Source organism: Tupaia chinensis, unplaced genomic scaffold (genome assembly GCF_000334495.1).
Source record: "Tupaia chinensis unplaced genomic scaffold, TupChi_1.0 Scaffold000146_1, whole genome shotgun sequence".
NCBI lineage: Eukaryota > Metazoa > Chordata > Mammalia > Scandentia > Tupaiidae > Tupaia > Tupaia belangeri.
The window spans coordinates 12,413,806-12,441,350 of record NW_006159616.1 but is presented as its reverse complement, the minus strand read 5'-3'; the positions used below and the strand labels follow the sequence as shown (position 1 = coordinate 12,441,350).

The 27,545-nt window shown below is 44.2% G+C and overlaps 1 protein-coding gene across 1 annotated transcript in view; it reads right to left on the bottom strand.

The window, feature by feature from the left end:
- Positions 1-27,545, bottom strand: part of MTOR (mechanistic target of rapamycin kinase) — a 163,881-nt gene that overhangs the window by 58,134 nt on the left and 78,202 nt on the right. Inside the window, exons 29-30 of the mRNA XM_006145332.3 lie at positions 6,955-7,030; positions 2,957-3,096 (exon numbers count right to left, since the gene is read on the bottom strand). Coding sequence (XP_006145394.1) covers positions 2,957-3,096; positions 6,955-7,030 — 216 coding nt within the window. The remainder of the gene's footprint in view (positions 1-2,956; positions 3,097-6,954; positions 7,031-27,545) is intronic.

Below are 27,545 nucleotides of genomic sequence, written 5' to 3'. Positions count from 1 at the left end.
TGCTGAGATTTTGGACATGAACACACATGCACACAAGTCTCCGGGTCCAGGATATGGACCATGGTTGGCCATGTGGAATCTAGCTCCTTGAACTACTAGGATAAAGGGCAGGCCCAGATTTTTTTTTTTTTTTAAATAATATTGTGGAGCTGCAAGGCTCCATATTCAGACCCAATTATAAGAGCATAGGTAGTCCTGTAGGATTTGGTTTCACCTCAAGGACTCCTCAGGAGGTCAGGCTTAAGGTGACCTGGCCTCTGAGGAGTTCTGGGTGTTCAGGCCTCACCTTCAGTACTAAGGCTTAAACAGTAACAATTCCTTTTTCCATCCCATTCCACACTGAAATCAGTCTCCAAATCCCCACTAATGCCACCTCCTAAGGATCTCTGGATCCAGCTGCTTCTCTCCAGCTGCTGCCATTGCCTTCCTCACCACATCACCTCTCCCCCCTTGATGGTCGTGCGATCTGCTCTGGCCGTCTCTTCGCTGGCCTCCCTTTAATCCACTCTCTAATTTGCCCCTAAAGGGTTCATTATACAATGCAAACCTGATTATGATGGTTCTCCAAATACTTCAATGGCCTCCCAATGACTTCTAGGTTAAAGCCCAAATTCCATCAGGGTTCACAAGCCTTCCATGAAAGATCTGGGCACTGCCTACATCGACTGCCCCACTTTTTACCTCTTTCCACATCACACCAACCCTTTAGCCACACTGAACTTTCAGAACCCTAAACACATCATGCTCCTCAATATACAGGTCCAAATTAGATATCACTACTTCCTGGAAGCCTTCCTCTGTAACGTTCCAAGCCTAGATTAGGGCATGCCCTATTGCCCACAGCCCCTGGGCTTCTCCTGTATCACTGGCATCACAACAAGCTGCTTCTGCATCACGAGTATGACAGCAGCCTGGCTGTCTGTCCTGTAAGCTCTGGGAAGGCAGGCGCTATGTCTGTCATGGCTACTTTTATGTCCTCAGACCTGGCAAAGACACTGGCAGTGAGTAGGCATTAAATTTCTGGTTGTATGAATAAACAGGGGTCTTCAGTGTCATGTCCTAGGAAAGTTCAGATAACACACTAGTAGGGAGGCTGTATGACATTTTGTTTCACTTGTTTAAAACTGCAGTTAAACTCTTTAATGTTGGTAGTATAGCATTAAATTTTTTTTATTCTAGAAGGTATGTGCCCTTGCCAGAGAGAGAGAGACAGAGAGAGAAAGAGAATGAAGGAGAAGGAGAAAGCATCCTTTAATGGGGCATGGTCATACTACAATTCTTTATCCTCCATTTCTCTATCCTGTAGGGATTTGGGGCATGCATACATGTGTGCCTGGTGTTTTTCAAGCCTCTATTTACACTGTGGTCAGTCATGTGGGATCGAGTTTCCTGAATCATTAGGCCACGGGGTTGGCTCAGCACTGTGTTTTTTTTTTGGAGAGATTTTTGCTATAGGGCGCGTGCGCTCGCCAGACAGAGAGAGACATAGAGACAGAAAGCGAGAAATCACCCCCCAGGGGGGATGGTCACGCCGCAATCCCTTCTCCTCCATTCTCCTCTCAGGATCTTGGGCACGCACGCACACGTGCCCGGCATGAGTTTTAAGCCATCGGGTCCGGGAAGCGAACTGCGGTCGACTACGTGGGAGTCCAGCGACATAGCCATTACGCTAACTGCTGGTTCCCAGCACTGTGTTTTAACTATTTTTAAAAAACTACACTTGAGGGACCAGCAGCTAGCATAATGGCTATGTCACTGGACTCCCATGTAGCTGACCGCGGTTTGAGTCCCAGACCTGGTGGCTTAAACTCATGCACAGTGCCCTGTGTGTGGGTGCCCAAGATCCCGAGAGGAGAATGGAGGAGAAGGGATTGTGGTGTGGCCATCCCCCCTGGGGGGTGATTTCTTGCTTTCTGTCTTTCTGTCTCTGTCTGTCTGGCAAGTGCACGCGCCCTATAGCAAAAACCTCTAAAAAAAACCACAAAAAACAAAAAACAAAACAAAAAAAACACCTGCACTTGATGCTAGATATAGAATGGGAACCATTTTTTTCTTCAGTAGCCCCAAACAAGTCTCCAAACCTGGTCAAATGTTTACAGTTAAACAATACTATTGCTTCTACCTGGTATACCTGTTCCCACTCTTTATCTTCACCTGTCTCCTAGTCCTTCCTCTAGGAAGCATTGCAAGATCACCCTGCTCTCTCCTTTGGGCTCCAAAGTAGTCTGCTCATAACACTGTCAATGTCCTCTCAGGCTTCAGTAACCATCTGCTTATGTCCTTGTCCATCAGCCTCACAGTTAAAGCCTGCTTTCCATGTCTTTTGTGTCCTTGGGGCCTGGCATAGTACAAGGCACACAGTTAAGTATCCAATAAAGGTGAAGCACCTGAAGAGGGCTGTATTTACTCCTCTTTCCAAAAAGCATTAACAAGAGCTAATTTAAAAAAGGGAGGGGGCAGCAAGTGGCATGGTGGTTAAGGTACTGGATTCCCAAATGACTGACCGCAGTTCAGTGGCTTACTTTCTCACTTGCGCTCTCTCTCTCTGGTGAATGCATGTTCCCTATAGCAAATTAAAAATAATAATAATAAAGATAAAAAATTTGAAAAAAAAACTAAAGTTGCAGAGTAAGAATATGAGATTTCCACCAGGTCAGGCAAGATCAAGAGAGCGGATGGAACAAACAGGAGTAGATCTTTGGTGCACACCTCAAGGCTGGTAAGTTCTAAGAGCATTAAAGGTTTAAGTTAGAGAAAAAATTAGAATATCCTTGCTATTTGGTAGGAGACAGAATAGAGAGTTAAAACATAAAAGTGATACATGATTCCTAGGAAAATATCAAAACAAAATGAGAGCCTGAGGTGAGAACTTGATTTGAGGGAAACCCTTCTCTCAGATCCAAAGATCAAGAGAGTCTCTCACAGCCACTCAGGCCATCATCAGGACAAAGCTCACCATTCCCCCAGGGCCTCGAGGCAGCGCATGCGGCCCAGCATCAGCTCCGGGTCATCCTTGTTGGTGTCCATTTTCTTGTCATAGGCTACAAGAGCATCCTCCCACTCATGCAGTTTCTCATACCAGGTAGCCTGGATCTCCTGCCAAGGGGAGAAGAAAGAGCACCGCTATGAGGCACAGAGGACAAAGGGTCACGCTGCAAAATGTACATACTCTCTTCCCTTGGGTGCTGTGTTGTGTGCATAGCACCCCACACATCCCAGTGTATCTGGGCTTGGCCCAACTCTCTGGAGGTTTGTCATTTGGAGAGGGTGGAAATGCCAGTTCCACAGCACACTGATAAAGTGATCTTGGGATAACCCGAAAGTAGACATCAAGCCATGGTCCTTCCCATCACTTTCTGCCCAGACACAAGAGTCATCAGAACAGTAGCACGTGGAGAGGTGGGGAGAGAGGATCTCATTTGGGGAGAGTGGGAAGCCCTGTCCAGACTTCCTGCAGAGATGCCAAGGCACTCATCTCTTGGAGTGCTGATGCTGAACTACTCAGCAGGGATGGCAGCTGTTTTCTTGATGGGGCCAGAAGGATCAGGTCATATCTGCATTTTTTTTGTTGTTGTTGTTTTGGAGAAGTTTTTGCTATAGGGTGCGTGTGTTCACCAGAAAAAAAGAGAGAGAGAGAGACAGAAAACGAGAAATCACCCCCCTGGGGGGGGGTGGCCATACCACAATCCCTTCTCCTCCATTCTCCTCTCGTGATCTTGGGCATGCACGCACACACGCCTGGCGTGATATTAAGCTACTGGGTCCAGGACTCAAACTGTGGTCGACTACATGGGGAGTCCAGTGGCATAGCCATTATGCTAACTGCTGGTCCCATCATATCTGCATATTTGCTGGAGAAAGATAACTCACTTAAAAAACTTGATTCTCTGGATTTCTTCATGTATTTGGAAATAATAATTAAAGATACCAAAGAACACAACCAGTTAAAATCACTTAGAAAACCTTTCTTCTCTTCTAGAGTCTCCTAGCCAAAGTTTCCTCCTGCTTAGCCCTTGGCAGCTTTACCAGTGTCAGGGGCCAAAGGAGGGATCCCATTGCTCGGGCAGATGGAGTGCCACGCTGAAACTTGAGTGTCATCCATGTGAGTAAGAAGTGCTACAGTATTGGCGTTATGGACTGTGACTCACTAACTGGTCAGAAGGTTTTTTTTATGTGTTTTCTATCTGCCTTCCATCCAATCTCCACCTGTTTGTCTTCTGGGCTTCTTCATCAACTCAGTAAATGACTATTTCTCTACCAGGCCAGGGCAGTGGCTCTCCAGGGATTTCTTTAGCAACAATATGATTCTGTAGTGGAATTCGTATGGTATAATGCAAGACCCACATTAGTTTCTCCCATTACCCTTTCGCTCTCTCTAAATAAAACTGATGTTTGTGTAACGTAATATACACACTAACAACTACTCTGCTCAGCTTTCTGAAAGAAACTTTTCTTCTTGAATCTCTGTAAGGAGTCATTTATATTTCAGACTGTTAATCTCTGCCTACGTTCCTAGTTTGTCTTTGGTACAGCCAACGCCTTCTGATGTTCCTATACTCTTAGGTGGTTGGGAAAGTTTTTCTATGCAAAAATGCATCATGACTTTCCCCGACAATCCAATAATTCTGCTGTCACAAGTCTTTTCCCCAGAGTCAGTGGAGTTGCCAAAATCATATCTGGCTTCATGGAAGGTAAATGATCTAAACTTCATTTCCCAAGTCTGTCTAGAATAATGCCTCTTGATCATGTCTAAATACAAGGGAGAAAATCTAGGGAAAAGTGACAGAAAAGACAGTGTAAATAAAGTTAAAAACTCTTTTTTTTTTTTGAGAGGTTTTTGCTATAGGGTGCGTGCGCTCGCCAGACAGACAGAGACAAAGAGAGAGACAGAAAGCAAGAAATCACCCCCCAGGGGATGGCCACGCTGCAACCCCTTCTCCTCCATTTTCTTCTTGGGATCTTGGGCACACATGAACACGCACCCGGCATGAGTTTTAAGCCACTGGGTCCAGGACTTGAACCACGGTCGACCACATGGGAGTCCAGCGACATAGCCATTATGCTGACTGCTGGTCCCATAAAGTTAAAAACTTTTAAGAGTAGCACTCGTAAGCTCCACATTTTGAGCTTCTATATGAGGGGAAAAGTACTGAGATGCTAGTGACTAATGTGTGGCATACACTTCATAGCATGAACAAGCAGAAAGTGGAGGGAGCAGCATATGGGCAGGTCAAGTAGGGGGCAGGATATTTTCAACTGCAATAGATGGCAGAAACTATAAGGTTTAAGCAATGAATCACACACAGTTCTAATGAGATTGCTGTTACATAAACTGTGCTGAGAAAGCGCAGGCTCTGCCAAGAAAAAGCAAGCCATTGTCGAGCTTAATATGATTCAGCTACCTAAATGTAACAGAAAATCCACCGTGGGTTTAGCAGTAATCCTGGAGCTAATGGCCACCTTCAGAACCTGAACAGGGAGGGACTTTCATTTAAGGTTGGCATTCTCAACACTGGGGTAGAAACAGCTGCTGGCAGGTCTCTGGGATACCAGATGTTCGTGGTATCCTTGTTTCCATCCATACTCACTGGGATCTAAGCTCTAAGGATATCAAAGGACAGTACATCTTGGTCTAGGGGCAGTACATTAAATACCCTGAGGGCCTACTTCCCTCCTTCTGTAAACAAGGACTGTGGCAAAGATGGATGAGACAGAGTTCTATTTTGTCATCATCCAGAGAGATACGATCTGGGTCTAGTTATAGGTAGTACGTACTAAAGATGGAGAAAAGATTCTCTTAAAAGTTTTAGTATAGTTTATTAGCCTTTGGCAAAAATGCTAGACAATCAAATAAAAGTGAACCAGAGTAAATGACCTAAATGACTAATAAAAATGTTCCTCATCAAATATATGGGCCCATAGATTCTTGATCTTCTAGAAATTCAATGCTAAGCTGATTAAGTTGATGCTTTATATATTTTAGAAGCTACCAAAGCTCTCTTCCAAGACCACAAAGACTAATTGGGACATTTTAATATCAGTAGGGCAAAGATGGCAGTAGAGGAACAGCTATGTAAGCAACAGAGAAATAAAAACTCCTTCAGTATCAGGTATAAATTATAGTTTTTTTTTTTTTTTTTCTGAAGAATTGGCCATGTTTCTTCTGAAGTATGTACTGAGCATTAACCATGGGCCAGACACAATGTCAGCTGCCAAGATGATACAAATATAACTCAGATCAGTGTTAAATGCCTGGGCTCTGACACCAAACTGCCAAGGTTCAAGTTCTGCTATTTATTTTCTTTCTGGTCAGACAGGTTCTTAACCTGCTAGGAGCACAGTCGCCTCATCTGTAAAATGGGGTAACAGTAACCACTTCATAGTGTCATTGTAAGGACTAAAATAGATGAAGTATATAAAGCACTTTGCAAAGAGCCTGGCACATGCTAAGAGTCTGATAAATATCAATGATTACTATTTATTAGATTCTGCCCTCATGAGCTATGTCCAGGTTAAGTAAAGTCCTGACATGGCCTCTTTTGCCCTTAAGATAGAGGTAGGCTGGGGTCAGCTGGGGGCACGATGGTTAAGATGGCTGGATCCTACATGGCTGATTGTGCTGTTTGAGTCTTGGACCCGGTGGATTGAGAAGCACACCTGGCACATGCATGGTGTGCCCAAAATTCTGAAAGGGAAAGACGAAGGCAAAGGCACTGTGGCATGACCATGCCCCATTGGGAGAGGTGGTAAGAACTCCCTAACACTCCCCCCCCACCTATCTTCGGTGAGGGCACATGCCTTTTGGCCAATTAAACAAACAGGTATAGGGAAGTCAGCATTGGACTGTAACTGGAGGGGAACAAAAAAAGAAAGTAACTTCCTCAGGGTAGTGGCTGGGTGCCTCCCTAGTCAGGCCTCTACCTCTCGATTTCCTAAAAGGAATGAGGCACTTACCAGCTCTCCAAAGTGTTTCATGGCATATTCCAACACCCCAGCAGCTGCCTCGGGCTGCTGTAGCTTATTATTAATGCTGAAAAAAACAAAGACAGAGATGGTTACATTGCATGCATCTCAGGGTAGAAAGTGGGTCATTCACGGGCAGATGGTTCGCTAGCACACTGGGGACAACGTCCTGCAAATGCAGAAGTGCAATGATCTACCACCACCCAGAAAACTCAGCTTGAACGATTTCATCTGAGGAAAGGTTTTTGATCCCTTCTCACTAATTTTGGGCAAGGAGCATAAAGTAAACACTCACACCTGGTGTTCTAGAGCCCATTATCTAACAAGCACAGAATGGTGTCCTCAGATACTGCTGGGCGGACAGCACATGTCTATCTTAGAAACTAGAAACCTTTCATTCAAATTGTTCCTGTTGGAGTGTACAACCATATTCGATGTCTGAACTTTTAACTCTTCTCATTGGTTGCCTTCAGTAAGAATGACCAAAATCAACAAAAATGATCGGACTTGCGAATGACACAGAAGTGCACTGAGGCTGGGTCATCCACCTCAGTGACAGCAAGCCCCAGAAACGGGCTGTGCAGCCACACTGACTGCTCTTCTGACAGCCCATCTCCTTCAAAGCAGGTGCCCCGACTCTCTCCCCACAGGAGGCTGTGACAGGCTCGTACATAGACCTTGCACCAGCCTCTGGAATAGAGAAGCTTTTCACTAGCAACCTCTGCGTTGCTGATTTCGTCTGTAGGCAGTAAGTGGCCAATGGGGCTGGAGGACTGTAATTGTACTGGGGCAACAGGGCAGTGCCATTGAAGGCCTGGTGCCCGGAGTTAATCGAGAGGCTGCAAGGAGGCCGTAAAAACAGCAGAGCTGCGGGTCTTGGACCTCTGTTCCAATAGGAAACTATGCAACCGAATCTAACACTAAACATGAGTCTAAGTTACGGAAGGAAGGGAAAGAAGGAGGACAAAGGAGTAGGCTTGAGAAAGCTGTACGACAATGACGATTCTATCGTGTATAGGCAAGGAGCAAAATGTGACACACCAACTTGGGAGTCTAGACTGGTTTAACGAGCAAGGATCCAGTTTATTGCCTTGAGTACAAACTGTCTACTTGAATTAATTTTTAAGTGGTTTTAGGAAATTCCAGGATTTAGGTTCAATGTGGTAATATGGCAAGAGACTGCTGTTGTAAATATTATTTTTAAAAATCCAAATTCCACATTTTTTCCAATAAAACTAAGAAGAAACTGCCCAGAAATCTGATGACTAGAGAAGTTAACATTTGTGAAAGTAATAACCTAATGTCTCATGTTTATAAGGCATAGTTCTTTCTTTTTTAAAAAAAATATTTATTTATTCATTTATTTTAATTTGACCAGAGAGAGAGAGAAGTGAGAAGCACGTCATTAGGTCTGGGACTCGAACCATGGTCACCACCCATGTGGGAGTGTCCAGTGCCTCAACCACCACACCACCTGCTGGTCCCTATAAGGCACATTTTGAATCATCTTTCGAACCTATCACTCTTTTGACCTCACATATCCCTAAGATCTAAGAGAAAGGTATTATCACTCCCATTTTACTAATGGGGAAATGAAGGCCCCAGGAAAGGCAATGACTTTCTCCCAGAGCCTAATTGGAATGGCCCTAATATGATCTAAAATGATTGTCTCTTTGTTAAAGAGAAGCGGGGTGAAGTAGCTTTGGGTTTGGAAACCCAGAAGACTTGGGTTTACATTTCTGGAGGTTTAATTCTGTCATTTATAAATTGTGTGATCATGAACACGTCATCTTCCCCCCCCCCCGACCCCCGAGTTTTTTTGCCTTAGGGTGAATGCCCTCGCCAGAAGGAGAGAGAGACAGAGACAGTGAGAGCGGAAATTATTCCCCCCCCCCCGGGGGGGAGTGGTCACGCTAAAATCCCTTCTTCATCCTCCTCCTGGGATCTTGAGCACACATGCACCTACTCTGGGAGTGAGTTTCAAGCCACTGGGTCTGGCACTCGAACCACAGCTGGCTATGTGGGTTCTACACCACTTGCTGGCCCCAACAAATCATCTTTTCTGAGTTTAAAATTCCTCATCTAGGGCAAGCAGGTGGCATGGAGGTTAAGGTGGCTGGATCCCACATGGCTGACGATGTAGTTCAAATCCTGGACCCAGTGGCTTAAAAACATGCTAGGCACGAGCATGCCCAAAATCCTGAGAGGAGAATGGATCATGGTATGGCCATCCCCTGTGGGGGATGATTTCTTACCCTTCCTCCCATCATTCTCTGTGAGCACACATGTCCTACAGCAAATTTTGAATAAAGAAATATACTAACAAATTCTCCATCTATAAAATGAGGCTAATACCACCTCCTTCACATGATTCTTCAGGGAATTAAGTGAAATAATGGCTATGAAATTGCTAAGCAGGTCCTTATAAACGCTTCTCCATCTGTTTTTGTCAAACATAAAAGTTGCTGGGAAAACAGTGATACACTTGCCTACAGGAAACCATACACCTCGGTTGAGCCTTAACTAGCCTGAGGACATCATCAGTGCGTCCCACACTCTTGCTGAGCCGGACTATTTGAGGGTCCAGTTTCCAGGCTCTAGAATTCAGGCTCTGCAACCAGAGTGAGTCCCAGCTGGATGCTCCCCCTTTATTTACAGGAGTAGATGGGAGACCTCATGGGGGAATCTACTAATACGTCTAAAGCATCCCATGTGACAGTCGCCATGCCACCACAGCAGGCTTTCCTGAAGAGCTTGTTCAAGGTTGCCGGCCAGGCTTACAGAGCCCAGATGGCATAGTGTAGGATGGATAAACATCTACGGAACCTCAGGAGTTCCTAGACATTAAGGGCTGTCTCCTGCCTCCTTGGGTGAAACAAGGCTGTCCTTTGAAACATTTGCCTTTTAAACTCTGAAACAGCTTTATGATACTGAAGGGAGAGACTACATATTCAGCTCAGGTGAAGAAATCACCTCTGCTCAAAGTCCCTTTAATGAAGAACTCCTACTTTATGGGGTAGATGGGGGTTTTATAAAGCCCATTCTACAAATGCTCTCATGTGCCCCTCAGTCTTCCCCTTCTAATGCTGGAGGCTTACAAAGGGTGAACTGTTCAAAGCCCCAGTTCAACAAAAGAGGAATGGTTAATGATACAAATTAGACCCCAGTGAGATTGGTCCAGTGAAAAAGATCTGACAGTGAGCAAGTTTAGAGGCTCGGGCAGCAATGTGCCCATGATGGCAGGTGTGTAGGGACGACAGGTCAACCAGCTTTCCCACCGCTTCTCACTGTACACTGGGGCCAGCAAGAAAAGAGAACTGCACTGTAAAGATGCTCTAAGCTAGTGGATGCTGCATCCCACTGCTGTCTAAACATCAGTGCAGGGTGTATTTGTATTCTACTTCATTTTCCAGTGAGAACACCCAGTTGCAATCTTACACAGTTATGTGCTTATAAAGGAAACAGAAACTGCCCATCTGCACAATAAAACCCAGAGCCCACAATGAACCTGGTACTAGGAAGACGAAGAGAGACAGAAAGGAAAATACTGAATTATCAGTTCAGAAAGAGGCGATTGTATAGACATATTCATTCTCCCTTCATTTTTTGTTTTGTTTTTAAATTTGCCAGAGGGCATGTGCGTTTGCTAGAGAGAGACAGAGAGAAAGAAAAAAAGGGAAGGAAACTGAGAAAGCATCCCAACCCCCATGGGGACTGGTCGCACCACAATCTGCTCTCCTTCATTTCTCCCTCCTGTCAGGATTTTGGGCATGCATGCACATGCGCCTGATGTGTTTTTCTTTCTATCTTTTTGAAAATTAATTAAAATGAATTATTTTTCCCCTGGATTTCCCATCTCCTCATTTCTCACCCTGCTCCCAAACCGTCTCTGGTGTTGACAGTAGTTACTCATGCTTTTAAGCCCTTCAATCTTTCAGTTTCTATCACAGAGGGCGCACCTGATGTGTTTTCAAGTTTCCGGTCTGGGACTTTTTTTTGGGAGAGGTTTCTGCTATAGGGCGCATACACTCGCCATAAAGAGAGAGACAGAGAGACAGAAAGTGAGAAATCACCCCCTGAGGGTACGGCCACGCCACAATCCCCTCTCTTCCAGTCTCCTCTCGGAGTTGCAATCTTACACAGTTATGTGCTTATAAAGGAAACAGAAACTGCCCATCTGCACAATAAAACCCAGAGCCCACAATGAACCTGGTACTAGGAAGACGAAGAGAGACAGAAAGGAAAATACTGAATTATCAGTTCAGAAAGAGGCGATTGTATAGACATATTCATTCTCCCTTCATTTTTTGTTTTGTTTTTAAATTTGCCAGAGGGCATGTGCGTTTGCTAGAGAGAGACAGAGAGAAAGAAAAAAAGGGAAGGAAACTGAGAAAGCATCCCAACCCCCATGGGGACTGGTCGCACCACAATCTGCTCTCCTTCATTTCTCCCTCCTGTCAGGATTTTGGGCATGCATGCACATGCGCCTGATGTGTTTTTCTTTCTATCTTTTTGAAAATTAATTAAAATGAATTATTTTTCCCCTGGATTTCCCATCTCCTCATTTCTCACCCTGCTCCCAAACCGTCTCTGGTGTTGACAGTAGTTACTCATGCTTTTAAGCCCTTCAATCTTTCAGTTTCTATCACAGAGGGCGCACCTGATGTGTTTTCAAGTTTCCGGTCTGGGACTTTTTTTTGGGAGAGGTTTCTGCTATAGGGCGCATACACTCGCCATAAAGAGAGAGACAGAGAGACAGAAAGTGAGAAATCACCCCCTGAGGGTACGGCCACGCCACAATCCCCTCTCTTCCAGTCTCCTCTCGGGATCTTAGGCACACACACACATGCACTTGGCAACATTTTCTGGAGTTGAGTAGAATTAATAAGAATAAGAAACTGCCTCAATGTTTCATATACCAAAGAGATTATTATATCAAGCACCTTTCCTCCCCACTATCTGAATACCTCCTTCCAGAATAGGGCAAGAATGCAAAAGCAATCTGCAATATGGACACAAAGGAGCTTCGCAGCCTTGGCAGGTGCCCTGTCCGATGACAGCAGAGGAGCCAGTGCTGAGAGTGGCCTGCTGACTCCCCATAACCCTTCCCTCTCAAGCTTCCCCTCAGGGCTTCTCATAGGCAGGTCATGACCAGTTTCCCAGAGGAGGAAGAGACTGACCCAAAGGGCTGGTCATTAACTGCTCAAGGCCTTAATGCTGACCCGTGGCAACACAATCCAAAGGTCCTTTCTGCCACCTGAAGAGAACCCTAAAGAACACTTGTCTCCTGAAAGGATTCCGGTCACTACTCCACAGGCTCTGGGCTGATGTCAAATCCAGTCATCTGGCTTGGTAATTTCTCCCTCTATGGCCCATTGAGTTATGGCCCTCATCTCTCAGCCTTGGCACCTTGGTGACCTCTAGGCTATGAAGAGCAAAGTGATGCAAGACTCTTTCCTGCAGCCTGCGCCTGGTGGAAAGTCCTCAGGCAAACGAGGAGCATCTGCAGTCACATCTGGGGGACCGCTCAGGCCTCCCTAGTGCTCTTAGCAGGAATTTATGAGAACATTACCCGCTGGTTTCCCAAATGGCTCGGGGCCTTCTTTCTCCTGTCTGTGTCTAGTGCAGATTACAGTCTGCGTTTCATCTGGTTCCCTGTCAGGGAAGAATGCTCTGAATTCCCTTGGCGCTAGGCTGGTGACATATGCACCACAGCTGACAGGAGCAGGTCTCACTGAGGAGTCCTGACCAGCCACGACGAGGGAATATTGGACACTGCCTTGGGTCTCTACTACTGTTTCAGGCAGTTTTTCTTATTTCACTTCTGGAGTGGTAAGTGCTTTAGACCTTCCCCCGTCACTTCTTCCAGCATTGAGGCTTAGCTCTGTGCCCAACATATGATGATAAACAAAATAGTCTCATTCCCTTATAGGGCGAGGAAGACCTAGGGTTGGTTGGGCACTAACGTCTTTATTAGGAAGCTACCCTGGGACTCTGGGAACAGAAACTGTCTGGGGAACTCACGAAGTAACACTCTCTTCTTGAACAGACTAATTTAAGAGGTAAAGGGCAGCCGTGAAAACAGAAGGCAAATTAAAACATTTTAAAAGTGATATGATGGGACCAGCAGATGGCTTAATGATTATGACATTGGACTCCCATGTAGTTGACTGCGGTTTGAGTCCTGGACCCGATGGCTCAAAACTCAAACCGGACACATGTGTGTGCATGCCCAAAATCCTGAGAGAAGATAGGAGAAAGGATTGCAGCATGGCCATCTCCCCAGGGGGGTGATTTCTTACTTTCTGTCTCTCTGTCTCTGTTTCTCCAGCAAGCGCATGCATACCCTATAGCAAAAATCTCCCTTAAAAAAAGAAAAAAAAAGAAAAATGATATGGAGAAAGGTTAGGTTGGGTAAGTTGAATGTGAGCAACAGGGAAAGTAAAGGGAGACTGGCAGGTCTTAAGAGGTATTCAATTTAACAGCAGAAGCAGGTGATGAAAACACCACCCCTGTGTCTGACAGGGTCAAAACTTGAGAACTTCATTCCTTTTCTACATACAAAGAACAAGAAGGCTGGCCCCATTACAAGGTCTTGAAGTTAGGGCAGTTTGTATCTTTAGAGCTTTGGTGAACCTAAAGCTACAGGGAACTGTTTGATGTGGAAGAGGTGGCCAACTTTGGACAATCAACATAGGTTTCTGACATCTCACCTGAGTACCTAAGAATAAAGAATTCTTAGTAGGTCTTTGGATCACAGTTTGAATGTCATGTCTGTCAACACTATGTAAAGGACACGCTAAATATGTACGTGAGGAAGCGTGGCCCTAAAGAATAAAGAGAGTAGGACAGTAATGCCATCTAGATTAGAAAGTGGGGGGAAATCTATCTCTTTTTTTTTTTTTTTTAGAGATTTTTGCTATAGGGTATGTATGCTCACTAGAGAGAGACAGAGAGACAGAAAGTGAGAAATCACCTCCTGGGGGGGATGGCCACGCAGCAATCCCTTCTCCTCCAGTCTCCTCTCAGGATTTTGGACAGGCACGCACAGGTGCCTGGTGTGCGTTTTAAGCTGCTGGCTCCAGGACTCGAACTGTAGTCAACTCTAGTCAACTCCGTGAGAGTTTAATGATGTAACCATTACATCATCTGGTAGAGCAGAATCTACCTTTTTAAGATTGGTAGGGAGAAGAATTTTCTCTTTCTTTCTTTCTTTCTTTCTTTCTTTCTTTCTTTCCTTCCTTCCTTCCTTCCTTCTTTCTTTTTTTTGGAGAGGTTTTCACTTCAGGGTGCGTGCGCTCGTCAGACAGGCAGAGAGAGACATAAAGACAGAAAGCGAGAAATCACCCCCCAGGGGGGATGGTTACGCCGCAATCCCCTCTCCTCCATTCTCCTCTCTGGATCTTGGGCACACACGCCCAGTGTGAGTTTTAAGCCACCGGGTCCGGGACGTCAACCACAGTCGACTACGTGGGAGTCCAGCGACATAGCCATTATGCTAACTGCTAGTTCCTTTTTTTTTTTTTAATTGAGAAAAATTTGGAGGAGAGACATTCACTAAAATACAACCATCTTTATGAAATATTTTTACCTGGGCATATTCTGTATAAATACAGCCATATTTTACCCATGGCGGTGACCAGCATATAAGTACAATTTTGTATTCTGCTCTTTCACATAACGTAGGTCTTCATAATTATTATTATTTTTAAAGGGGTTTTTGCTATAGGGTGTGTGCACTCACTAGACAGAGAGAGACAGACAGGTAGAAAGCGAGAAATCACCCCCCAGGGCAGATGGCCACGCTGCAATCCCTTTTCCTCCATTCTCCTCTCGGGATATTGGGCACGCACGCACACGCGCCTGACATGAGTTTTAAGCCACCGGGTCTAGGACACGAACTGCGGTCGACTACGTGGGAGTCCAGCGACATAGCCATTACGCTAACTGCTGATCTCGGTCTTCATAATTACTTTAATGGCTGCATATAGCTTCATCTCACTGTCAGACCCCTCAGAGCAGCACTTACTAGATGCCAGGCCACCAGGAGTGCTGCTTAGAAGCTCCTACTAGGTGCTTTCTGTGCTCACTGAGTGATCTGTCCTGCAAAAGTTTACAATGCTCACTCTGCGAATCAGGGTGCCATCTCTAGGATATGAACACTGCCCAGCTATGGGCTGGCAAGCCATCTAACTTTATGTAACATCTCCAGGCTGGATGCAGGGCCCAGGTACCTTAGAACAACTCAACGAGGTACAGAGAGGTGCACAACACCAGAGTGTCAAAGCCTGCTGTTAGTGCTGGTTGGATTTCCAACTGTGGGGCCTGTCAGAGGGTGTTGTAAAAGTGATGAATGGCTGTCACATTTCCAAGGCTCAGGCTGATTTAGGGAGCTATTGGCAGGCACATCGCTCCCAGCATGTCAGCCAGTTAATTACTTGCAACTTTATCTTTCTTGTCAACACTTCTTGACAAATTGGCCATTATCTTTTTATTCTACAACAATGAGCACTGCTCCTTTTCTGGTGATGCCTGGAGGTTTCTCTCCTGCTTTCTACTACTTCATAGCTACAGTGAAATGAAGAGCTCTGAGAGAGATTATTAGAAAGAAGAAGCCATCAGGAAAATGAACAAAAGGGGAGGGAGCTGAGAGAGAGAATCTAAAGCTAATTTTCATCTACCTTGACTCACAGCAGAGTTGGTATTTGGGGTACAACCCTGACTTCTTAGCCTCTGAACGTCCAAGAGTCCTGATTTAGTCTGACTTCAGTGGGTGAAGTTGGGAAACAAAAACTAAATGAGCAGGCACACAGTGATCTGGCAGGCAGTACCTAACTCCATGTTTACCTGTGGAAGCAGATGTGAGCTGGCCCTCTCTATGAAGGCTGGGCCACATTGTAGGAATACGGATGCCTGGTCTGGGATCAGGGAAAAGAAAAAATATGCCTACTTTTTTTGGTAAGCAAAAGCTTATGGAAGAGAACTATGGCATGCTATAATTGGATTTCCAAGACTCATAGGCAGTGACGTGCCCAGAAGGATTTGGAGAGGCCCACGGTGTCACCGCTGCCACACTCCATCATCGCCAGGATGGACTGTCTGAGGCGGACATGAGGCAGAGCCCAGCGCGGCTGGATTTCTTTAGTTCTGGGACAGACATTTTTTTCACACTTCAACATTCTGAAATCAGGATGCTGGGGATGATTCAGTTTCAGAGTCCTGTGACACAAGCTGAATTGCCAGTGGTTTCTCCTCACCCTCCCACAGCGGTAACTAAAACTCAGTTTCTCTAACTTATGTAAGTGCACTCCCATTAAATGTCAAGGTAGTCCTGAGGATGAGCACATGCTGTGGGAGAGTGGGGGGTTACTACTAAAATATGGCAAGCTTGCCCCTTTAGAATGGTCTTGTGCTACAATAAAAGACTCTCTGACCTTTGCCCAGCTTTATGAGCAACACAAAGTCTTCCCCTCTTGTAGGTTCTCATTGATGACCAGCTTTTGGCACTGAAAAACTTTCCTTGAGATTGTAAGAGGCTCTACAAAGGTAATCCACCATACAGTGATCCTATGAAAGTCTTTAGAGCAGTCAGAAGTAAATTTACGTTCTACTGATGACTGCTGGGGATCCGACCTCGGGTATGGCTGAATTTAAAGGACATTAAATGAAAGATAGAACTAGAGAAAAAGATACGCTCTGGGCTCATGCTTTTGCTACACAGGGTTGTCCTTCACCGTCATACTCCAGTGGTGTGGGGCTTTTCTACAGGGGCTCAGATTCCTAGAGGCACACTGGTGCTTTTGAATCAGCATGACTCAGAGGTTTGGAATGTGTTTTTGCTGGGAGTAAATCCTCACCTCTCTGGATTGCTTTTTCTTCCAGCTGGGGGGGGGGGGGGGAGGGCTGAGCTGTGCACCTCTTCTGAAAGCCAGGAAATAACTGTAAAAGCAGGACTTGTACTTCCAAGCAGGCAGATAGTGACACCTTGGAAACATGTGTTTAGAATTAAGACACAGAGTGAGTTTTGTTCACCCAGCTAGCCCCTTGCCTGCAGACTGTAAAACTCAGTCACCCTTGCCGTGAATTGGTGGCTCACACACAAAAGCATAACAGGCAGGATGCTCTAACATTCCTTAAGAATGACATGCCTGCTTTCCAGTTGGTGGTGCCTAAGTCAGGGAGGAGGCAGTAGAGCCTGAAGAGAAACTCGCTAGTTCACAGGGCAGCTTGGAGCATGGAAATGTGATCTTGTCTTGCAACCCTTGATAGGGTCTTTCCTCAGGCTAAGAGAGATCTACTAACACTGCAATTAGATGGGCATTTGATTCCCTTGGGCACAGACAAGATTTGCTAGGACCCTGGATGAACCCCTGGAATGCAGCTGCCCAGAGATAAGGCTGTTTTTACGGTAGTGTCACTTTCTTTGTTCTGTCTTCAGTATCTGCTGTTGCACGCCCTAGCCCTTGGGCTGATGCAAGTTGAAGTGATATGGCATTTACACAGGCCTCCAGAATAAACAGGAGCAGAATAAAATCTTGGCCCAAGTACTCTGTGGCCCTCTCACCAATCTTAATTAGTAAAGAAAAGGGGTCAAGACACAAAATGGTGGTTTCCTGGGATACAAAGTAATCAAACAATTAAAGATGTTACCTCAGGTTACTAATGAAAAAAAAAAAAAAACAACAACCCAGAGATATCAACTTTTTTGATTCTGTGACTAAAACCTAAGGAAGGGGCTGGCTCCATGGCCTGGTGGTTAAGGCAGCCAGATCCCACATGGCCAATCACACAGTTCAAGTACTAGACCTGGTGACTTGAGAAACACACCAAGAGTGTGTGTGTGTGTGTGTGTGTGTGTGTGTGTGTTCAAAATCCCCAAAAGGTAGAGATGAGAAGGGACTGCAGTGTGACCATTAACCATGGTTGTTCTGTCCTCTACACTTCTGTCTCTCTGGCAAACACATGCACCTTCTGGTTTGAAAAGAGATAGAGAGACTGGAGCCAGCAGTTAGCGTAATGGCTATGTCGCTGGACTCCCACGTAGTCGACCGCGGTTCGAGTCCCGGACCCAGTGGCTTAAACTCACTCCGGGAGCATGTGCGTGCGTGCCCAAGATCCCGAGAGGAGAATGGAGAAGGGACTGCAGCGTGGCCATCCCCCTGGGGGGTGATTTCTTGCTTTCTATCCCTCTGTCTCTCTCTGTCCGTCTGGGGAGCACACGCACCCTACACAAAAATGTCTAAAAAAAAAAGAAAAAAAGAGAGAGAGAGACTTAAGGCAGGAGAGAGTGTAGTACTTTACAATAAAGACCTGTTGCAATAAAATGCTAGTAATGACCACAACGGGAGACTACAGGTCTCGATATAACTAGTGAGAAGAAAACCTTCTGTTTGGAATTCATTGTTTCATTTGACAAGTTCCCATTAAGTATCTATTTGTCTTAGGCTTTGTGAAAAGCACTAGAAGTTAGAGTTTCTATGGTAAGTAAGATAGACAATGTCTTCGCTTTCATAGAGCTAACAGGTCAGTGAAGTAGATATACAAAAAAAAAAAAAAAGAGCAAAGGAAACATCAGGGCTCTTCAAAAGTTCATGAAAGAGGGTATGGAAAAACTATGCATGGATTTCAAAATTTTTTGCACCAAAGAACTTGTACTTTTATTTTTTAAGAGGTTTTTGCTGAAGGGTGTGTGTGCTCAGGAGAGGGAGGGAAGAGGAGAGAGAGACAGACAGACAGAGGGAAAGTAAGAAATCACTCTTCAGGGTGATAGCTGTGCCGCAATCACTTTTCCTCCATTTTCCTCCCAGGATCTTGGGCACGCACACACAAGTGCCCAATGTGATTTTCAAGTCCCTGGGTCTGGGACTTGAACCATGGCTGGCTATATGGGAATTCAGCTACATACCACTTCACCATTTGCTAGCCCTAAATTTGTACTTTAATTCCATTTTTCCACAGACTTTTTCAAGAGCCTTCATAAGTGCTGTGGAGACAAATATCATGAAGAAGAAAACAGGGGCTCTTACAGGATAGTGGAGGTCTTATTTTAGATTAGGGCAGTCAGGAAAGATGTTTCCTATGAGATCACAATTGTGTACTAAGTACTACTTAATATTTGCTGGCCACTGATTATGTGTCAGATACTAGTCCAAGTGTTTTCTGTGCAATATCTACTTTTATTTTATTTTTTTATTATTATTTTTTTAGAGGTTTTTGCTATAGGGTGCGTGTGCTCGCCAGAGTGACACAGAGAGACAGAGAGACAGAAAGTGAGAAATCACCTCCCAGGGAGGGATGGCTACGCCACAATCCCTTTTCCTCCATTTTCCTTTCGGGATCTTGGGCACACACGCCTGGCGTGAGTTTAAGCCACCAGGTCTGGGACTCAAACCGTGGTCGACTACATGGGAGTTTAGTGACATAGCCATTACGCCAACTGTTGGTCCCAATTTTTAAGCAAACTAATTAAAATATAGTATATAGAAATGTATACACTTAAACGAATAGGTTGATGTATCATCACAGTGAAGACAATGTTGTAATGACTGCCTAGACCAAGAAACGGAATGCAGTGCACGGCCAGTGTCCTGGAAGTAGTCGAGCCTGCTCCCAATCATGCCTCCATCCTCATCCACAGAGGATACCACTACTCTGACTTTGAACACAACTGGTTAATTTGGTCGGTTTTGAACTTTATGTAAACATTCAACATTATGTTTGGAAGATGAATTCATGTTACATGCCACGGTAGCTTTTTCTTTCTATTGCTATATAATATTTTAACTGTATGACTGATTCTCAATTTGTCTACCTTATTGTTGATGGGCCTTTAGATTGTTCTCAGTATTTGGCTGTCAGGAGTAGTGCTGTTATAAATATTATTGTCCATGTCTTTTGGAGCATGTGTACTCATATTTCTGAGTGGGGTATTTTCTGGGAAAATACCTAGAAGTAGAATTACTGGAATATAGGTTATGTTTATTTTTTAAAAAAATTTTTTAAAGAATTATTTTGTTTTAACTTTATTTATTATTATTATTTTCCAGTTTGATCAGACACACACACACACACACAGAGAGAGAGAGAGAGAGAGAGAGAGAGAGAAAGTGAGAAAGCAAGCCACCAGGTCCAAGACTTGAACCGTGGTAGGCCATGAGGGAGTCCAGCGCCTTTAACCACCATGCCACTTGCCGGCCCCAGGTTATGTTTATTTTTATAAGATACCAAGAAATTGGGGCCAACTGGTGGCATGCATCCCACATGGACGACTGTGTGGTTTGAATTTCAGACCCAGGAGCTTGAAAAAATGCTCGGCACATGAGCCTGCATGCCCAAAATCCTGACAGGAAAATGGAAAAGGGACTGTAGCTTGGCTATCCCCACAGGGGATGATTTCATGATTTCCCTCTCTCTCTCTCTCTGTGGTGAGTATATGTGCCCTACAGCAAATTGGGGGGGGGGGGGGAAGGATACACAGAAATTGTTCTCCAAAGTGGCTTTTACCAATTTACATTTCCACCAGCATTATAGGAAAACCCTAATTGCTCCACATCTTTCTCAACATTTGGTATTTTCATCCTCTGCCATTCTGGTTGGTGTGAAGTGGCATTTTATGATGGTTTTAATTTGAATTTCCATAATGACTAGTGAGATGGAGCAGCTTGTCAAGTGTTTATAGGCCTTTTGAATATACTTTTTGTGAACTAAGTGCTTGCTCATATCTTTTGCCAATTGTTTAATTGGGCTATCCTTTTCTTTGATAAAAGTTCTTTATGTAATCTGGATACAATACACACAAGAGCATATATTAGAAATATTTATTGACTAGGAACCAGCAGATGGCATAATGGTTACATCACTGGACTCCCACATAGCCAACTGCAGTTCGAATCCGAGACCAGTGGCTTAAAATTCACACCAGTCATGTGTGTGTGCACACCCAAAATACCAAGGGTAGAATGGAAAAGGGATTGTGGTGTGACCATCCTCCTGGGAGGTGATTTCTCACTTCCTGTCCCTCTGGTGAGCACATGTGCCCTATAGCAAAAATCCCTCTCTCAAAAAAAAAAAAAAAAAAAATTCTGACCTTTAATCCTCTTCTGGGTGTCTTCTAATAAACAGAAAGAACTACTTTTGTTGTTTTTCTTAGTGATTGGTAGTTTTTATCTCTTATTTAAGAAATGTTTGGGGCCATTCGATGTTACGGTAGTTAAGGCAGCTGAATCCTACATGGCCAGATGTGCAGTTCAAGTCCCAGACCTGGGGGCTTGAACATCACGCTAGGCATATTTGCATGCATGCCCAAAATCCCAAAAGGAGAGATGGAAGAGAAGGGATTGGGGTGTGACCATCCCCCATGGGGACTCTTTCACTTCTCTCTCTGCTTCTCTCTGGTGAGCATCTTCTGGCAAGTTTTAAGAAAAGTCAAAGAAAAAGAAATCTTTGCTTATCCCAAGGTACAGAAGATAATTTCCTAATCTAGGTTGTATTCTAGAGGCTTCTTTCTTTCTTTCTTTCTTTCTTCCTTTTTTTTGGAGAGGTTTTTGCTATAGGGCAAACCTCTCTTGTCTTGCCAGAAAGACAGAGAGAGACAGAGAAACAGGGGGTATGGCCACGTCACAATCCCTTCTCCTCCATTCTCCTCTTGGGATCCTGGGCATGTATGCACACCGCCTGGCGTGAGTTTAAGCCACTGGGTCTGGGACTTGAACTGTGGTTGACTACATGGGAGTCTAGCAACACAGCCATTACGCCAACTAATGGTCCTGAGGTTTCGTGTTACTTTCTCATTTAGAAGTTAAATTTCCCGAGTTTTTATATGTGACGTGAGGTAAGGATCAAGAGCCCCTTTGACCCCTTACAAGGCTATCTAGCTGGCCCAGTAGCATCTATTGGAAAGACTGTCATTTCTGCACTGTGCTATCCTGCCAAAACTAAGTGTCCATATACGTGTGGGTCTGTTACTGGGCATTCATTTCTGTTCCACTTGTTCACCCTTTTGCCAATAATATACTGCCTTAATTATAGTAGCTTTATACTAATGTTCATCTCGAGTAGTATGATTTCTCTAAATTTATTTTCCTTATTCAGAAATGAATTTAAACTTTCTTAACCTTTTGCTTTATTAAACCTAATCCTCACCAAAATCCTGTGAGTTGAAGTAATTTTTATTTTTATCTCTATTTCAGAGATTGGCAAATTCAAAGAAGGAATTCACCCATAGTCATACAGCTAACAAGTGTTGGGAGACTATTAGAACCAAATTTGTCTCATTCTAGACCTAAGTACTTAGGTGCTTCATGTACTTCTTCCTTAATCCTAAGGCTCAGGATGACCCTGTCAGAGCATTTAATAAGAACACATTACAAGTTTAAGAAGTTCTGGGACCAGCAGTTGGTGTGATGGCTATGTTGCGGGATTCCCATGCAGTCAACTGCGGTTCAAGTCCTGGACCTGGTAGCTTAAACTCATGCTGGGCATGTTTGTGTGCATGCCTAGGATCCCAAGAGGAGAAGGGACTGTGGTATGGACATACCCCTGGGGGGTGATTTCTTGCTTTCTGTCTCTCTGTCTCTTGGGCGAGCACACACACCCTATAGCAAAAACCTCTCCAAAAAAAAAAGTACAAATGCTCTAAAATCACCCACCTCCAGTTTGGCAATTACAAAAGGCCATTATCTTGATGAGACTCAAAAAACAACGCAACTAGAGGGAAACTTTCTTCCTTTTTTTGGAGAGGTTTTTTTCGCTATAGGGCGCGTGCACTCTCCAGACAGACAGAGAGAGACATAGAGACAGAAAGTGAGAAATCCCCCCCAGGGGGGATGGTCACGCCGCAATCCCTTATCCTCCATTCTCCTCTCGGGATCTTGGGCACGCACGCACACGCGCCCGGTGTGAGTTTTAAGTCACCAGGTCCGGGACGCGAACCGTGGTCGACTACGTGCGAGTCCAGCCACATAGCCATTACGCTAACTGCTGGTTCCTGAGGCAAAAACTTCTTTGATACCTTTCACAACTCTCTCTGTTTCCAAATAGTCACATCCTTCACCTGGACTCTTAAGTCTTTGGTCTGGTTCTGTTCCACTTCTCCAGCTTTAACTCCTGCTGCCATTTCTCCAAAGAATCTGCCAATTATTTAAAGGTCAAATCTCTAGACCTGAAAAGGCTCAGCTATCCAAAAGCAGCCTGCTGCCATTTCCTTTTAAAAATTTTATTTATTTACTTCTTTCATGAGTAATAAGAAAACCACCGATAGCCTAGATGCTGCATTCCAAGCCCAGCCTAAGTCGGCTCTGGACTATGGGCACATGCATACCCTAGGTATTCAAGGAGGTCTCCAGACACAATATATGTACATTGCTGCAGCTCCGCCAGACTCTTCTCTCTTCCTGACTCCTGTGCCACACTCAGCTACTCACTTCTCCTAATCCAGGGTCTTCCACATAGTGACCTTTGCTCAGAATGCTCTATCTCATTCCTAATTGCTTCCTTCTTTTTCTTTCAATCCTGGGTATCACTTTCCTTTAGAGGCTCCTCAGGGTATCCTAGCTTGTCACAATGTCCTAGGGGTCAGTTGTCTTTCTTCAACTACACTGTGAGACACGGGGGTAGAGTTAGCACTGCTCTGTAACTAGAATGGTGGCTAACAGAGCAAAGTTTGCTATAAAATCCTGAGAAATATCAGAGATGGACTTTTTTATTTTGAGAGGTTTTTGCTATAGGGCGCGTGTGTTCGCCAGAAAGACAGAAAGCGAGAAATCACCCCCCAGGGGGGATGGCCAAGTCGCAATCCCTTCTCCTCCATTCTCCTCTCGGGATCTTGGCATGCACGCTCACGTGCCCAGCATGAGTTTAAGCCACCGGGTCTGGGACTCGAACCGTGGTCAACTACATGGGAGTCCAGCAACATAGCCATTATGCTAACTACTGGTCCCCAGAGATAGACTTTTTTGCTGTATGCTGTAATAATGAACTTTCAGAGGAGACTTCAAAGAAACAATTTCTAATATATCCAGAACACATTCTTTGATAGAAGTGGCAAATCAGAAAGCTAGGAAAAAGATGGGAATACCTTCTGTGATGAACTTGGACTTCTAGCTTAGAAATAAGACAGTGACAAAAAAAAGTCAGATATCCAATAGCTATATATAGGAGGGCAGGCTGTGACTCATTAAAAGACTTCAGATATAGGGCCTGCAGGTGGTGTGGTGGTTGAGGTGTTGGACTCCCACATGGCCAATCACGGTTCAAGTCCTGGACCTGGCAACTTGTTGTTACTCACTCTCTCTCTTTTTGTCTCTCTCTTTCAAATTGAAGAATAATACTAATAAATAAAATAAAGAATTCTTAAAAAAATATTTCAGATACGAAATACACAATTAAACTGCAACAAGGCAGCTTCTTCTGACATATTCTCCCTACAAGCTGAGAGTCTGGTCTTAAGGGCACCACTTCTCTTTCTCATCAGCTTTGAAAGTGACTATTGGAGGGGAAGCAGAAGTGGGAATAGATTAGAAAAGGAGCGGTCTCCAATGGGGACATTTTCAAGAAAATGAGACCTGCCACTCCTATTTGGGTAGAATGAGAGGCTACCTCTAGGCCCTCCCTAGCTCTAGAACCCTCAGTTGTGCTCATGCCTCCAGTCCTTGGTCCCAGTCCAAACAGTGTGAAGTCTTGAGAACTTTCAGGCTAAGGAAAAGATCACTGGATTTCTTCTTTCCACTAAGAACATTAATTTTATTTTCATCAACTTCTTTCCCCAAAGCACCACATTAGCCCTCTTTCACCACCAACAAAATGGCAAAAATAAAATCATGTACAGTATACAACCCAGGTGTTCTGTTTTTCTCCATTAGTTTCTATTTTTATGGTCACTGCTCAGATAGGTAGAAAGGTATTTAAAAGCCTCTCAAGAAGGGAAAACCATTCTAGTCCTCTCTGTTCTTTGTGGCTTTCTCTACTGGCTTAGTCATATTCAAAACAGGGCTTTACTTTTCCTTCTTTTAGAAATTTAGAATCTAGGACATCACAGAGCTGCGGATGTTTTGGGAAAAAATATGGCATGTGAAATACCCTTAATTAGCTATTTTTCTCAAAATCTGGCAGGGGGAGGTTATTGACACCCAGACAGCATAGGCAATTTAAGAAAATATTCAAATAAGAAAAGCTTCTGCCTCCGAGTTGTGCCTTATGTTCGAAATAAGTTTCCAGAAAATAAATGTCAAAGACTAGGCTCTCGTGTTAAAATCTAGATGCTTCTGATTCAAACTTACTAATCTCCTCGTACTTTTCCTAACAAGGAGTGTTTGCTACATGGGTTACAAATATGAATGATTAATTCATTTTTCTGCCCAGAGATGAAAATTGATTCGCAACATTTTTCTGTTTGGGTGAGAGGTTGCTATTGGGAAGAATAAACAAAAAGCTGGCTGGGAATACATAAACCCCTATTGTTCCTTTGTATTTTCTCTACTGTATTGCTACACAGGAGTTCAAAGGCAGCAGGGTCACACAGGAAATGAAATACGGCCGTGTGGCATAAAGTACTTTGGTAGCACGCGGTTTAAGTGTGGTGTCATCTGATGGCCAGGCAATCACCTCGAAGATCCCATGGAGTTTAGCAGACCTTATGGGATGCTGACAATTAGGGTCAGGTTCTCCTTAGTGAAAAGAACCCCATGGAGCAAAGGCTGTGGTGCTTCACTGGGTTAGACATTTACAAAAAGAGCAGAGACCAGCAAATAGTGACGATTCTGAACAGAATCTTCTGAGCAGAACAACAAGTTGCTGTAGGGTGCCAACGACATTCTCACTCATTAGTATGCAAAGAGACTGGGGATGTGAGAAAATAAATTCTACTGCTTTTCAATTCAGAGAAAAATAATTGTTTGGTACTTCCAGCTGCTTGAACAGAAATTACTTTTCAAGGAACTAGAAGTCCTGAATGGAAAAGGGCTCTGGGGGATTATGGCAGAGAAAGTGAGCTATCAGGCATCAGGCTCAAGTAGCAATGGTACAAATAACTATGGCTCCATAACATGGAAAAGGCAATTGTGTGCCAAAGACAGGTACCTTTTTTTTTCTTTTCTTTCTAGGTTTTTGCCATAGGGCAAAGAGAGAGCCAGAGAGAAGGAAAGTGAGAAATCACCTCCCTGGGAGGATGGCCACACTGCAATCCCTTCTCTGTTCTCTCTGGATCTTAAGCATACACATACATGTGCCCCATGTGATTTTCAAGTTGCCAGATCTGGGACTTGAACACGGTTGGCCATGTGGGAAATCCAGAGCCATAACCACCATGCTGCTTGCTGGCCCCAAGAGTTACCATTTTAGGGACAGAGGCACCTTTGTGAAATGCTTATTTTAAAGGTTGTCATGTGGCATGATGATTGAGGTGCTGGACTTCCACATGACCAACTGTAGTTCAAGTCCTAGATCTGATGGCTTGTTTTCTCCCTTTCTCCCATCTCTCTCTCTTTCTCTCTGGTTGAAATAAAAAAAAAAAAAAAAAAAAATAATACTAAGCAAATTGAAAAAAAAAAGCCCACTTTAAAGATATTTGCTCAAATTACATGTTTTCCACATTTGTTTTCAAAAGAGCAGTGAATACAATGTGATACATAAAAAAAGAATAATTTCAAATTATACTCCACAGAAAGAAGAAATAAGACTCTAGATATAAATTTATTTGGTGGTGGGAATTTTTTTTTTCTCTGTACCCCAACATACTTTAATAAACTATGTTTAATAAACAACGTTTTGTTTTAATTTTTTTTTGAGTTTTTTTTTTTTCTCGTATAGGGTGTGTCGCCACAACAGAAAGACAGAGAGAGACAGAGAGACAGAAAGCGAAATCACCCCCCAGGGGGATGGCCACGCCCCAATCCCTTCTACCTTCTCTTCTTGGGATCTTGGGCATGCAAGCACACATACCCAGTGAGTTTTTTTTTGGGGGGGGAGAGGTTTTTGCTATAGGGCATGTGCACTCTCCAGACAGACAGAGAGACAGAAAGCGAGAAATCACCCCCCAGGGGGGATGGCCACGCCACAATCCCTTCTCCTCCATTCTCCTCTCAGGATCTTGTGCACGCACACACATGCGCCTGTGTGAGTTTAAGCCACCGGGTCCAGGACTCGAACCGCAGTCGACTACATGGGAGTCCAGCGACATAGCCATTACACTAACTGCTGGTCCCAATAAAACGTTTATTCAAGTGAGCCAAAGATGGCCTAAACTCTTCTGCCTGAGGACTGACTGAAGCGTGGATAACCACGCTGAGTTGTCATCTCTGCTTGTAATCTTCTGACACCTCCTTGCAAAATGCCAAGTGTGAAAAGCTAATACTGGCCCATTCTTTCTGGAAGGAGAAAGTATGTAAAAAGAAAGCCAGCTGTGCCAACTCTAAACTGCAAATTTAGGGTACAAATTACAAATTTATTTTTGTTTCTTAAGAGATTTACTCTATTCTTCTATTGCTAGAACTTTCCTAAATTGGAAATTTTCAAATGTGAAATAGTCCTGATCTAATAAGGATTTTGTAATAAACTGAATGGTGATCACAAAAAGGAGTAACCAACCT